Source organism: Phaethon aethereus (genome assembly GCF_964289735.1).
Source record: "Phaethon aethereus genome assembly, chromosome: 15".
NCBI lineage: Eukaryota > Metazoa > Chordata > Aves > Phaethontiformes > Phaethontidae > Phaethon > Phaethon aethereus.
Window position 1 is genome coordinate 18,782,261 of NC_138591.1, and position 12,437 is coordinate 18,794,697.

The 12,437-nt window shown below is 47.5% G+C and overlaps 1 protein-coding gene across 1 annotated transcript; it reads left to right on the top strand.

The window, feature by feature from the left end:
- Positions 1 to 4,565: 4,565 nt before the first annotated feature.
- Positions 4,566 to 11,221, top strand: RNPS1 (RNA binding protein with serine rich domain 1; the record flags this gene model as incomplete). Its single annotated transcript, XM_082006667.1, has 7 exons — positions 4,566 to 4,636; positions 4,993 to 5,148; positions 5,462 to 5,653; positions 6,895 to 6,997; positions 7,820 to 7,973; positions 8,497 to 8,638; positions 11,116 to 11,221. 7 exons carry the CDS (start codon positions 4,566 to 4,568, stop codon positions 11,219 to 11,221), a joined length of 924 nt encoding a protein of 307 aa, XP_081862793.1.
- Positions 11,222 to 12,437: the final 1,216 nt, after the last annotated feature.

A 12,437-nucleotide genomic window follows, 5' to 3' on the forward strand; every position in this document is an offset into this window, starting at 1 on the left:
AAAATCTGCCTTTTAACAAGGTGCTGTGTGAAGAACAACCTCCTTTTGTTTTTTTCTGAACCTGCCCATGGCTAGTTTCATGTAATACCCCTTGATTTTGCAGCATAAAAGAAAATAAACCAATTCTTCTCTCTATTGTACATGATCTTACAGACACCTGCCCTGTTCTCACTCGCATTCTATGAGGGAGGTAGACGGGGCATATTCTTACATTACGTTCAGGAAGTGAAGCTGCCTTCCTTTCACAGAGAATCATGTGGATTCGAATCTTAAGAATTTAACAAAAATGCCTATGATCACACTTCAGCTGACTAGCACGCCTGATTCTCAGAAAGGTTTGTCATGTTTAAGGCCCTGCATTAGGAGTGGGGCCAAAGTATGCTTCTGACTTTGTTCCTTCCGAGTCAGAAGTTAGACAGCCAGTACAGCTGGAGTGCAACGTGACCAGGTCAGAAGATCAATGCCTCCAGGTGGATGGCAAATTTCCTTGGAAGTTCACAGCACACATTTTAGCAGGAAAAAAAACCCAGAATAACAAAAACCAAATGAGACAAAACATCCTTCCCACATAAATCTTCGGATTTATGAAATGCCACTGGATGGTGCTGCATCTTAAGGTTTTCATTCTTTTCTTTGCATTTTTCTTGCGGTTCTGCAAGCCAGGTGTCAAGCAAGTCCCCTCTTGGTGGTACACCTCCCTTTCTGCTCCGCATCTCCCGAGAGGACGTGCCTGCTGCAACCTCAGAGATTTGTGTGCTGTGAATCTGCAGCCCGGACATGACACTGCGCCCAGCACCTACCAGTGAAGGCCTACAGCTTGCTGGGTTGTCACTTACGGAAAGCCCAGTCAAAGCCCTGGCTGTTATTACTGTTTTCGTTAAGCAGGACAAGGTTTGGAGGAAGACTTACAACGTCTATTACACCAACAGGCGTAGCTGCAAAGATCCGACAAGCAAACCCCGCAGGAACGGGAGCGACTGTTCACCGCTCCATGGGGCTGCGCAGGTCGGACCCCCCTGAACGAACAAGGCTGGCACGGGCAGCGCCGAGGCGCCTCCGGCCTGGGGGCACACGGGGGCTCCAGCGCATGAGACCGGATTTCCCAGTTGCAGCCGGCGGCTGCCCATTCACCGCCGTGGCCACCGGCCACCCGCCCCCGCCCCAAACTCCCCCCTGTCCCTTTAAACCCACCCCCTCCCGCTCCCGCCCCCCTCCCCCGGCGCGTGACGCCATCTGCGCGCGCCGCGCGGCGCCCCTTCCCGCCCGCGCTGCGTCGATCGCGCGCGACGGGGCCGGAGCGGCGGCTGTGGCGGGCGCCGAGGATGTGAGTGGGGCCGGGGCGGAGGCCGGGGCCGCGAGGGATCGGCGTCCATCCTGCCCGGCCGCGGCGCGGAGCGGCCCCGCCGCCGCGCGGGGGTGTCGAGGGGAGCGCGCCGGAGCCGCCGAGGAGGAGATGGCGGAGCGAGGGTCGGGGATGGGGCCTCGGCGCCGCGGCCTACTGCGCCCGGGGGCGGGGAGGGGAGGGAGGGAGGCCGGGCCGGGGAGGGGCCGGGAGGGGCCGGGCCGGGGCCTGGAGGGGAGCCGCGGCCGGGGTCCCGGCGCTCCCCGCGGCCGGGGCGGCGGGAGGAACGCTGTGAGGGCCCGGGGGCGGGCAGGTGGGCCGGCGGCGCCGCCGGGCGGCGCGGGCCCCGGGGTGCGGGCTCTGCTCTGAACCGACTCTGTGCTTGGTCTGTGCTTTTCTCTCCCTGTTCCTCAGCCCGCGCCTTGGCTTCGCTCATAGTATGGCAACACGCACGGTGCGGTCAGCAGCGACAAGCCCTCGGTCCGCCCGGCGCCGTAACGTACCCCATGGCGTGCGAACCGGGACGCGGAGCTGGCTGCCCCTGCGCTCCTCTGGCCCTGCTCGCTGTAGTTAGCTTGGGCGAGCGGCCGTAACTTTGCAAAGAACTGCCGAGCCTTGAACCCTCTCCTCACACGAGGAAATCTTTTCCCCATTTTGCAAATGAGGATCTGAAGCAAACTGCCATTAAAGGACTTTCCTGTAGTCGTGCAGGAAGTCCGGGGGAGAGCTGGGTTTGCTTCCTCTGCCACAGAATTGCAGCTCTCTAAGAGTGCAAATCAACTCTTTAAAGCAGAGAGGTGTGTGTGTGTGAAATGAATGTTTGGCCTCTGCAGATTGCTCTTAGATTTTCCCGTTTGGGGTGGGTGCTGCAAAAACATTGACTTGTTAGGGATTGAGAGTATTCTTGATTGTAGGAAATAAGCATGTCATTTAGAAATGCATCTTCTTGTGTGAAGACCATGACTTTATTTTTTCCACCTCTTCTAGTGAATGTCTGAATACATGGAGGTGAAAGTGCCCACAGGCTGTGTCTCTTAGGCTGGGGTTTCCAACTGAAGTAAGCTAGACAAGTGGCATTCTTGAGAAAGTTACATGTATTTTGATGGAGAGAAAACACTGGTTAGTTTGGAGGCTGCTTAAATGCTTCAGGTACCATTATGTGGAATTTTGCTGAATGTATAAACATCATGTGGTTAATTGTCTGGTAATTGCCTGTCCTGAGGAGTGGTGCCAGAGTGGTAGCTGTTTAACTGAGTATTACCCACTACTCCAGCAGCAGGCAAAGCGTGTGCTGGTCTTCATCTGGATGCCCTCTCTTCCCCTCTTCCAGTAGGGGCAAAACTGGAGCCAGCTATCAGTCAATAATAGATAGTGTTGCATGGCTGAGGAGGTAGCATCATCACTGTGGTAGTCCACAGATGCAAAAGAATTTGGTGTGTAGGAAGAGATAACACAAACCTGATGATGGTATATTTAGGAGAAGGAAGGTAGGAGAGGAAAATGTCAAATTTTTTTGCCTTGCGAGTCCAGAAACTTGTCTGTTCTGTTCTTCCAAGTGAGCTGGCTGGTCTCATGTGGTGGTTTTCAGTTTTTGAACTGCAGGCCCCTTGCACTTTGCACTAAAGGCATAGTGCTGGTTAGAAAAACATACACTGGTTTGCTTTCCTTAGTCACTTTTGCAGCACCTATGGAACAGTCCATGGACTGACTTCTTACCACCACTTGTGTTAGAGAAGACATTTCCTCTCTCAGTGAGCCCTGCCAGTGTCACATTTATGTTGTGGGTTTCCTGTTCTCCATGCAAAAAGGCATGGGTGCTTCTTGACTTCTGGACCTGCAGAGCGCTGGGTTTGCAAATGTTCATTTGTGTTGCTTTTTGGAGTTGTTGTATTAGGGAAAGCTGTGAAGCTGAAAATGAGGAAAGTGAGTTCAGCTGTTCAGAAGTGGTCTCTTCCCAAGCATAAATTTAATTGCAATTTAGAGAATAAAGTAATTCCTTACCAGAATCTACACCAGAAGTGTAGAAGCAGCAAAGCTGTTGGATGCAGTGAGCTGGAGAGGTGTTTTTTTCTTGTCAACTAAATTTGCCTGTGATGCATGCGGAGTCAGAGAGGTTTCCAACATCATGCAGTACTGTGAATATTCAGTACCACTTCAGATAAGCCTGGCCGTTCAGACATGCTTGTACCCACTCTTCCATTTCCTGAATGTTTCATTCATAGGTAGGTAATGGGTGTTACAGCAAATCAAATCTGCCACGCTCTTTTAGTCGTTATTAAAACATGTGTTGGAGGCAGCTTTGTAATGCAGCTGTTAAACAAACCTTGTGGAATAGCCAAAATGCAACAGCGTGTTTAGACATGGTGGAATATGTGATGGATGCAGCCCTCTCATGGGAAACCTCTGGAATTCAACTAATGCCCAGTATTTCAGTGTTAAATAGTGGGGTGTTAAATTTGTCTCCTTTTGGGTCTAGAGTAAAGAGGGAACTGATTGGGGCTAGATGAGGTCAGAATCTGGTTTAGACTTTCTGCTAAGAAGTTGAAGTAGAATCTGCTGTTGCAGCAGTGCAGCAAACTGGGCCCTTTAATCTGACCTCTCCAGGGCTGACAGAGCTTTGGAAGCAGCTTGTTAAGGCTGAAAGCAGCCATAATTCAGTGGGAGGTTTTGTTCTCAACAACCCTTTCTTCCTGACAAATACACGCTATATGGCACAAACTGGCTTTGGAGGAAACCAGTGCTTACTCCTCTGGAGACAAGGCTCTCGTTGTCAAGAGGCATGAGCTGCATGTACATCTTGCAGAGAAAATGGATGTCCTCTGTCTGCCATTTTTTTGGTTGGATAATTAAGGTCCTTTGTACTTCTGTGAATGTCAAAATGATAGCTTTAAACATGGACACAGACTTTTACATGAGGCACACGGTGCCAGTGTGAGGCAGCACAGAGGTTGGCTGTTAACAGCTATGTGCCAGTATGTGTAAATGAAGTACTCTGTAGAAGTCGGTTGATGCCCAGTGTGCTGCCATTATTGCAAAGCAGGTTTGTTGTTTTATGCCTATCTGTTAATTTCTTGTTTCTAAACCCTTTTATCTTGTCACTAGGCTGTTCTTTGGAGTTTATTGCACTCGATTAGGGATCGATTCTCAGAATCAAGGAGTTAGAAGTGAGATTTGAGATAAGTGAGGCCCATTCGGTGCTGCTTTGGACGCCTCCGAAGGGGAAATGGAGTTATCAGGATTGAAAAAGAAGAGTTTGCTAGGACTCAAAGAAAATAATAAAAAATCCAACACTAGGTAATCATTCTGTCCGAATTTTCTAGGCTTAACAAAACTGGGGATGTTAGAGGATACTAGGGTGCTCTCAGTGAGGGTGAGGAATTGGAAATGTACCTCTTTCTGTGTGAATTTCTGTATGTGAGAATTTCTGTATGCTATAGCTGTCTTCCTCAAAACTGCTCTGTAATGCAAAATATTTTCCTTTTTCTAAAAAGTCCAAACTTGCCTAATGCTTTAGTTCTGCAGTTACAATGATCTTGAGTTACATTTGAAGTTCAATGTTGTGTGTTGATGTTCTGTTCTTTGTTTGGGTGTGGGGTTTTTGTTTGTGTTTTTCTATATTAAACAGCATCTTCTGCAACTTATTCTTGAAGGGCTCCCTCACCAACCAAGCGCAAGGATAGGTCTGAAGATAAATCAAAGGACCGGTCCAAGGATAAAGCAGCCACTAAGGAATCAGGTGAAAAGGATCGTGGTCGAGACAAGACGCGCAAAAGACGCAGTGCTTCCAGCGGGAGCAGCAGTACCAGGTAGTTACTTTTACAGGTAGTAACAAATTACAGTGTTTTCAGAAACCACCAGCTTGATTTCTGGTAGGTTTTGTTCCCTGTGTCACGGACTTCTTGAAAGCTTGCATTGTGTTAGTCGCAATGCAGTTTTGTCTAACTTAAGGGGTTTATTTTTTAGGTATGAATTTCCTTTGGCTGCCTAGTGAGCTATGGAGCGTCAGTTTTCATTGTGCTAACTCACAGTTGCTCTCTCCATAGTTACCAGAAGTTTTTCAGCCATTCTTTTTCTGGGTACTCTACTCATTTTTCTTTCCCGCCCCTGCCCCCCAAACAGATCCCGTTCCAGCTCAACTTCCAGTTCAGGGTCCAGTTCCAGCACTGGTTCTAGCAGTGGCTCTAGCTCCTCTTCTGCCTCAAGCCGCTCTGGGAGCTCCAGCACCTCACGCAGTTCCAGTTCCAGCAGCTCCTCTGGATCTCCAAGTCCATCTCGACGGAGACATGACAACAGGAGACGCTCCCGCTCCAAGTGAGGTTTATTTTTCTTCTAGGGATTACCAGATGGCAGGTTAATTTCCATGCAGAACACAAGATTGTGATCAGAATAGATTTTTTTTCCTGAGGACCATTTTCTCTCTCTGTAACTTGGAGATCTGGATTTTGTTAGAATGGGTGTGCTTCTTTTGCTTGCAATCAAAACATATGCCCTACAGGAAAAGAGATTAGAACCTCATTTTAAAGAGTGATTTCTACACACTATATTTTGTAGAGGCAGTTTTAATCAACGGTTCCCCAATAGTGTGGGAATATATGGGCCCTAGATGAGAGTAAAGCTCTTTGGTTCCTGTAAATTACATCAAAGGCTAACAGAAAAGTAAGGGCTGAAAATGGTGTATATGTGTATGCATGTGTATATGTATATTCGTATGCATTAAAAAAAAAAAAGGGAGGGGGGCAAAGGAAGCATTTTACTGTAAGGGTAGGAATCAATAATGTCCATACAATTTTTCCTTTGGATAATTCAGTAGGTAAGGTACTGAAGGCTGAGCGAATCTACTGAAGAATCTACTGAAGCCAGTGTGGCTTTTTTTAGTATACCCCTCAATTTATGGACAGTAAGATTAGGAAGAAGCATAAATGTGAGTTTTGCAATGCAGTATGTAAAAGTGCAGACTGAGTTTTTTACAGGTTAAAATTACATTCAAGTTTTTTGGGTGGTTTTTTTTTTTTTTAAACTACAAAGAAATTGTGATTGCAGCTACTTCAGTAGTTTTTTTTTAGCCGTGACATTTCTGGACCTCTGTAGTGAACAGAAGATACAGAAATACAAATCATTGGATCCATTAATTTTCCTGGTTGTGGCATGCTTTGGTGTTCATGTCCTCATTTTGCCTCTCTAATTGTTGAGGCAAAGAATGTTTTTTGTTTTAGCAACTGGGAAATTCTTTAGCTGTGGCCAACAACTTTATAGAAATGTTTGCTAAATTTCATGTTTGTTACCCTAGTTGCAGTAAAGTTGAAAACTCACAAAAAAAGGCTCGCAAATTCCAGAAGGTTCTAAAGCAAAAGCAGACAAGGCAAATGCAAGTCCTGAGGTGTTTCTAAGTGGAACACCCTCATCACCACCCCAGTACTTCTTAACCTGTAACTTAAGAAAAAAGATGCTCTCCCAAGAAAAATGGTATTTTTTATCATGTGATAATGACTGGTTTCTTGGTTTGTCTCGCATGTTCCCTGAAAACTCTGAACATTTTCTGTTGTCAAAATCAGGTCCAAGCCACCCAAGAGAGATGAAAAGGAGCGGAAGAGGCGGAGCCCATCACCCAGACCTACTAAAGTGCATGTTGGAAGGCTCACTAGAAACGTGACCAAGGTAATGGCATGCTCCCCTGTAATAGCAAGCTTGCCTATCTTCTGTGAGGGAATGCAAGTGGCTCCTTTAAAGCTCTCAAAAACTTCTGTGTTGCTAGAGTGCTGCCAGGGTGTTGCTGTTGGAAATTCATGCTTTGTGTCCAAATTATCAGTGAGGAAAATTTTGGTAGGATTTTACAGCGTCAAATACAGTGCAGGCGTTTGAGACTGTGTAGTGCTTAAGAGGTCTGTCTGCTTTGTCAGTATCACAGACCTTGTATCTTGCCTTACTAGGAAGAAAACTGTAGAATTTGCGACAATAGCTGAAATTACCTTGGAGGCATTAAGGATATCTGAAGGTTCTTGATAAAGGATCCAAAGAGAGCTGAGCTGGCTTGAGTTGTCTTTGCTAGAATGTAATTTAGAGGTCTTGGTTTAGGGTGCTGAAAAAATGATGTGTATGTTTTTTTGTGTTTTTTTTTTTTTTTTTAATATTAACAGTTGCACCTTAAGAGTTGTCAGCTGAAGGAGCTAAGTTCCTTTTTCAGGTCCCCAACAGGATTTTTACAGTAGTTACATTTTTGTAGCCGATGTTGACATGCAGCAGTAATGCTGCTAGAACTGAAGGTTTGGAACAATCGGAGGAGGAACTGAATAGACAGCAATAGAGAAAGCAATGGTAATCCTTTCCACATCTGGCCAATGAAATATGGCTCTTCCTGGTCACAGCATTGATTTAAAAAGCTAATCTAGTGCTGTGTATGGCTTGGATTTACTGCTCTGCGCCAGCCAGGCCTGGTCACTAAGTGTGGTCTATATCCTTAAGACTTGCTCTTTCTCTCAGGATCACATCATGGAAATTTTTTCCACTTACGGGAAGATTAAAATGATTGACATGCCAGTTGACAGGCTAAACCCGCACCTCTCTAAAGGTTATGCTTATGTGGAGTTTGAGAACCCAGACGATGCTGAGAAAGCCCTGAAGCACATGGATGGAGGTAGGTATCAAATGCTGCAGGGAGGCTGGGTGCTTTTAAAAATCATTGGAGCAGATGAGTCTGATCTGAAAGTGACTTAGAAGTGATGGGGAAGCCTTTGGGGAACTGATCTGAAATACTGTTTTCAGCCCAGATGACTTTGGCTTTTGTGTGGTTCAGGACAGGTGCAAAAAAATCATAGAACTACTAAAAAATATTTTTTCCAAAACAAACACTAATAAAATTATCTAAGTTTTCTAATCTTTCCAGGCTAACATCTGAACTGCAGTTTGATGGGATTAGATTAAGAAGTCTAGTATGTGTATGGATTTTGTCAAAATGATCCCTGAGCAGGTGGTAGCAATAGGAGTGTAGGCTGATTCACGCTTCAGTTGCTTGTGACAAAGCTGTGAGTTGCAGTAATGTGATTGGGGGTTGGACTAGACGACTGTAAAGACCCCTTCCAACCCAAAGCTTCTATGATGTGTAGATCTTAGTGTTGGAAAATACTTACTTTTTCCTGTTTCTGTGATTCCCGAAAAAGGCCAGATTGATGGTCAGGAGATCACTGCCACAGCTGTGCTGGCACCACGACCTAGGCCGCCTCCCAGACGCTTTAGCCCACCCAGGAGGATGCTGCCACCACCACCAATGTGGCGCAGGTCACCCCCTCGCATGAGGAGAAGGTGAGAGCTGTGACAATTTGTATTTGCTTCTCAGTGTAACAACAGGTTATCACTGAAAGACTTGGCATGGGGACAATTTAATCCTGTTGGAGTTGGCTTTCCCCTCCAAATGACAGTAACAGCTTTTGGGCATCAGTTGAACCTAGATTGTACTTCTTAATTCCTTAGTGCCAGGGTGACCTGCTCTGGTCTACACCCTGAATGCTGTCTGTTGGAAATGTCAGATGCTTTCCAGGATGTTCCCTGGAGTCCCTTCTGTGTAAATGCTTCGAGGTGAGGTGGGAATGGGCTTCTGGCTGGCAGAATGCTTTTGGCAGCCTGCTCCAGCCTCTTGCATTCCTGAAGCCTTTGCACCTCCCTCCCTTATTTCTATGAATGCGTACATGACCAAAAAGCAGTCTTTCTGCATCAGGTGAGTGGAGTATGCTGATCCCAAGATGCGGGCTGACATGCATGTGAGGACATTGGATGTTGTCTGTCTGGACTTCTGTATGGCTTTTGATGTGATCCCCCACAACATCCTTCTCTCTAAATTGGAGAGAGATGGATTTGATGGGTGGACTGTTGGGTGGATGAGGAATTGGTTGGACGGTCGCATCCAGAGGGTGGTGGTCAATGGCTCAATGTCCAGATGGAGATCAGTGACGAGCGAAGTCCCTCATGGGTCCATGCTGGGACCATTACTCTTTAATATCTTCATCAATGACAGAGACAGTGGGATCGAGTGCACCTTCAGCAGGTTTGCAGATGACACCAGACTGAGTGGTACGGTTGGCACACCCGAGGGACGTGATGCCATCCAGAGGGACCTGGACAACCTTGAGGAATGGACCTGTGTGAACCTCATGAGGTTCAACAAGGCCAAGGGCAGGGTCCTGCCCCTGGGTCGGGCAACCCCCAGTATCAGCACAGGCTGGGGGATAAAGGCTGGAGAGCAGCCCCATGGAGAAGGACTTGGGGGGTACTGGTGGGTGAAAAGCTGGACATGATCTGGCAGTGTGCGCTCGCAGCCCAAAAGGCCAACCGTGTCCTGGGCTGCCCCCAAAGCCATGTGGCTAGCAGGGCGAGGGAGGGGATTCTGCCCCTCTGCTCTGCTCTGGGGAGACCCCCCTGCAGTGCTGCATCCAGCTCTGGAGCCCTCGGCACAGGAGAGACATGGACCTGCTGGAGCGGGGCCAGAGGAGGCCCCAGCGACGCTCCGAGGGCTGGAACAGCTCTGCTGGGAGGACAGGCTGGGAGAGCTGGGGGGGCTCAGCCTGGAGCAGAGAAGGCTCCGGGGAGACCTTCCTGCAGCTGCCAGGGCTGAGAGGGGGCTTAGGAGAAAGATGTGGACAGACTTTTTAGCAGGGCCTGTTGTGACTGGACAAGGGGTAATGGTTTTAAACTAAAAGAGAGTAGGTTTAGTCTAGATGGAAGGAAGAAATTTTTCACAGTGAGGGTGGTGAGACGCTGGCCCAGGTTGCCCAGAGAGGTGGTCGATGCCCCATCCCTGGAAACATCCCAGGTCAGGTTGGACGGGGCTCTGAGCAACCTGCTTGAGTTGAAGATGTCCCTGCTAATTGCAGGGGGTTGGACTAGATGGCCTTGAAAGGTCCCTTCCAACACGAACTATTTTATGATTCTACGCATGCGCCTGTTGTGCGACTTGGGGCTGCCTGAATGTACTCGGATAATAAGTCTTTTGGCATATTCCTCAGCATCTAGGTGGGATCCTCTCTCTTCGCAATCTCCTTAAACTTCTGTCACTAGTGAAAGTGGCTTCTGTTTGAGCCACTTGATTTCTGAACAGCTGATTTCTGAACTACATGTTTGAAAATGAGAACTAGTTAACGAGGCACAAGATCACGGCCTGTTGGTCCTCCTTTTAACCTACCTTCTGCTGAGGTCTGGCAAATGATAGATTTGGCATTCCTTCCTCATTGTTTTCTTCCCTAGTCTACCTTTTATTATCCTGTTCAGGCTCTGTTCATATTCTGTGCCTGGAACCTTGGTGTCATACTGGTGGCCCTACAGATTGATTGTAGTACTGAAGAGGTTGAAGCTTAACTATTTCTTTAGAGTTAAACTTCCTCTAAGAAATGTCCCTGTGGTTTGAAAGGTCTTACATAAATCCTTTCTCTGTATATCACTGTATTGCAGGAGTCAAAGCTGACCTTCCAGGTGAGGGAGAAACTGATGTAGAATGAACTTGAGCTTATTTTACCTGAGGAAGAAGACAAGATTCTTCTCTGTTCTTTGGCTATTAAGCATTCTTTCGACTTCCTGAAGCAGAGGGAGGGTAGCCAGAACATTCCTGCTGTGTAGTCAATGTTTGAGTTGCCTTTTTCCTCTCTGGTGCTGGCTGTATTTTGCTGGAGCTCTTTAACTGTGGTGTGTGAGGGTTTTTTGGAGGGGGGTGGGGAAGTGTTTTTGAAAAGCTGGTAAATGAGCTGACAAATTACTGGAACCTGTTGCCCTTTCTCTTTCTTCTCTGTCAGGTCCCGGTCTCCTAGGCGCAGATCACCTGTTCGGCGGCGATCAAGATCCAGATCTCCTGGACGAAGGCGCCACCGCAGCCGCTCCAGCTCAAACTCCTCACGATAAAGCAAAAAGACTGGACAGCTTTTTATTTTTTAACTTAAATCCCGTCAGACTAAATATTGTACCTTTTTTTTATAATGGGTCTGGGTGAGGAGGAGTGAGAGAGTGGCAGTGAAGGCAACCTAAGGCAACCTAATCCTGGCAGTGAAGGCAACCTGAGAGGGCAACAGTTCCCGGCCAGTAGATAGCCTTTGCTGTGGGGCTTCTAGTTTCCTGGCATTGAATTGAAATTATTTAAAAATGGCTGTGATTTTAAAGGCTGCAAAAACATCCTTTTGAGATAAACAGAAGGAAAGATGTTACAGCCCCTCTTTTTCCAGTTAGCAGGCTGCTGCTTGGTGATCTCTAAATGCTTAGCATGCTGTACAGACAAGCATGTAAATCTTGAGCTATTTCAGAAACCCTGTATATAAAACAGGGAGGCATTTAACTTGGTCTCTGGGTGCCAGCACAGGAGTTTTCAGAGCAGCTGGAGTCCACATCTGCCCGAGACTTAAATACTGAGTTGTCGCTTTATTCCAATTCCTAAACAGATTATTGGTTTCTGCAGAGTAAGCTCTTCTGTAACACATACACCAGGTGATCACCACAGAAACAAGGGTCCAGCCCACTGAACAGGATACTTTAGAAAAGAAGCTGGAAATCTTGAGAATTCGTTTGTAGCTGTCCGCGTAAGTGATTTCTTTCACCTTTTCTTAAAGGGTTTTGGTACAAACTTCCTACACAGCCTCCCAATGAAGCGGTGTGAGTGCTTCTGCTTTCACAAATCTCAAATTAGCGGCTAAGCGTCAACCCCCGAAAACTGCAAGGCAGAGAGGGAGGCTCAAGGCCATGATGCTGTCTGGATTAACTGGGGTTCACATAGGGAAAGGCAAAGAATATACCACCTGTTGTACAGTCAATACTATAAAGATTTTGTTTTGTTTTGTATAACTTTGTAGCCTTTTGGGCCATGTTGTGTTTGTACTTGTGTAGGACGAGCTACTTGAATAAAGCAGTAGGGTTGAGAATAACCGGCCTGCCTCGCTCCCTTCTCTAGCCGCTTGCTCCGTGCGGAAGTGCTGAGGCCGGCGGATGCCTTTACTGGCGATTTGTACGGTAAAACCGGCGCCGGCCCCTTCCGCCCGGGGGGCGGCAGAGCCGGAGCCGGCGGAGGGGCTTCCCCACCCCCTCACCAAGGGCACCTGTCTCTTTAAGACTGGCGCGGGCGGTGCTTTTT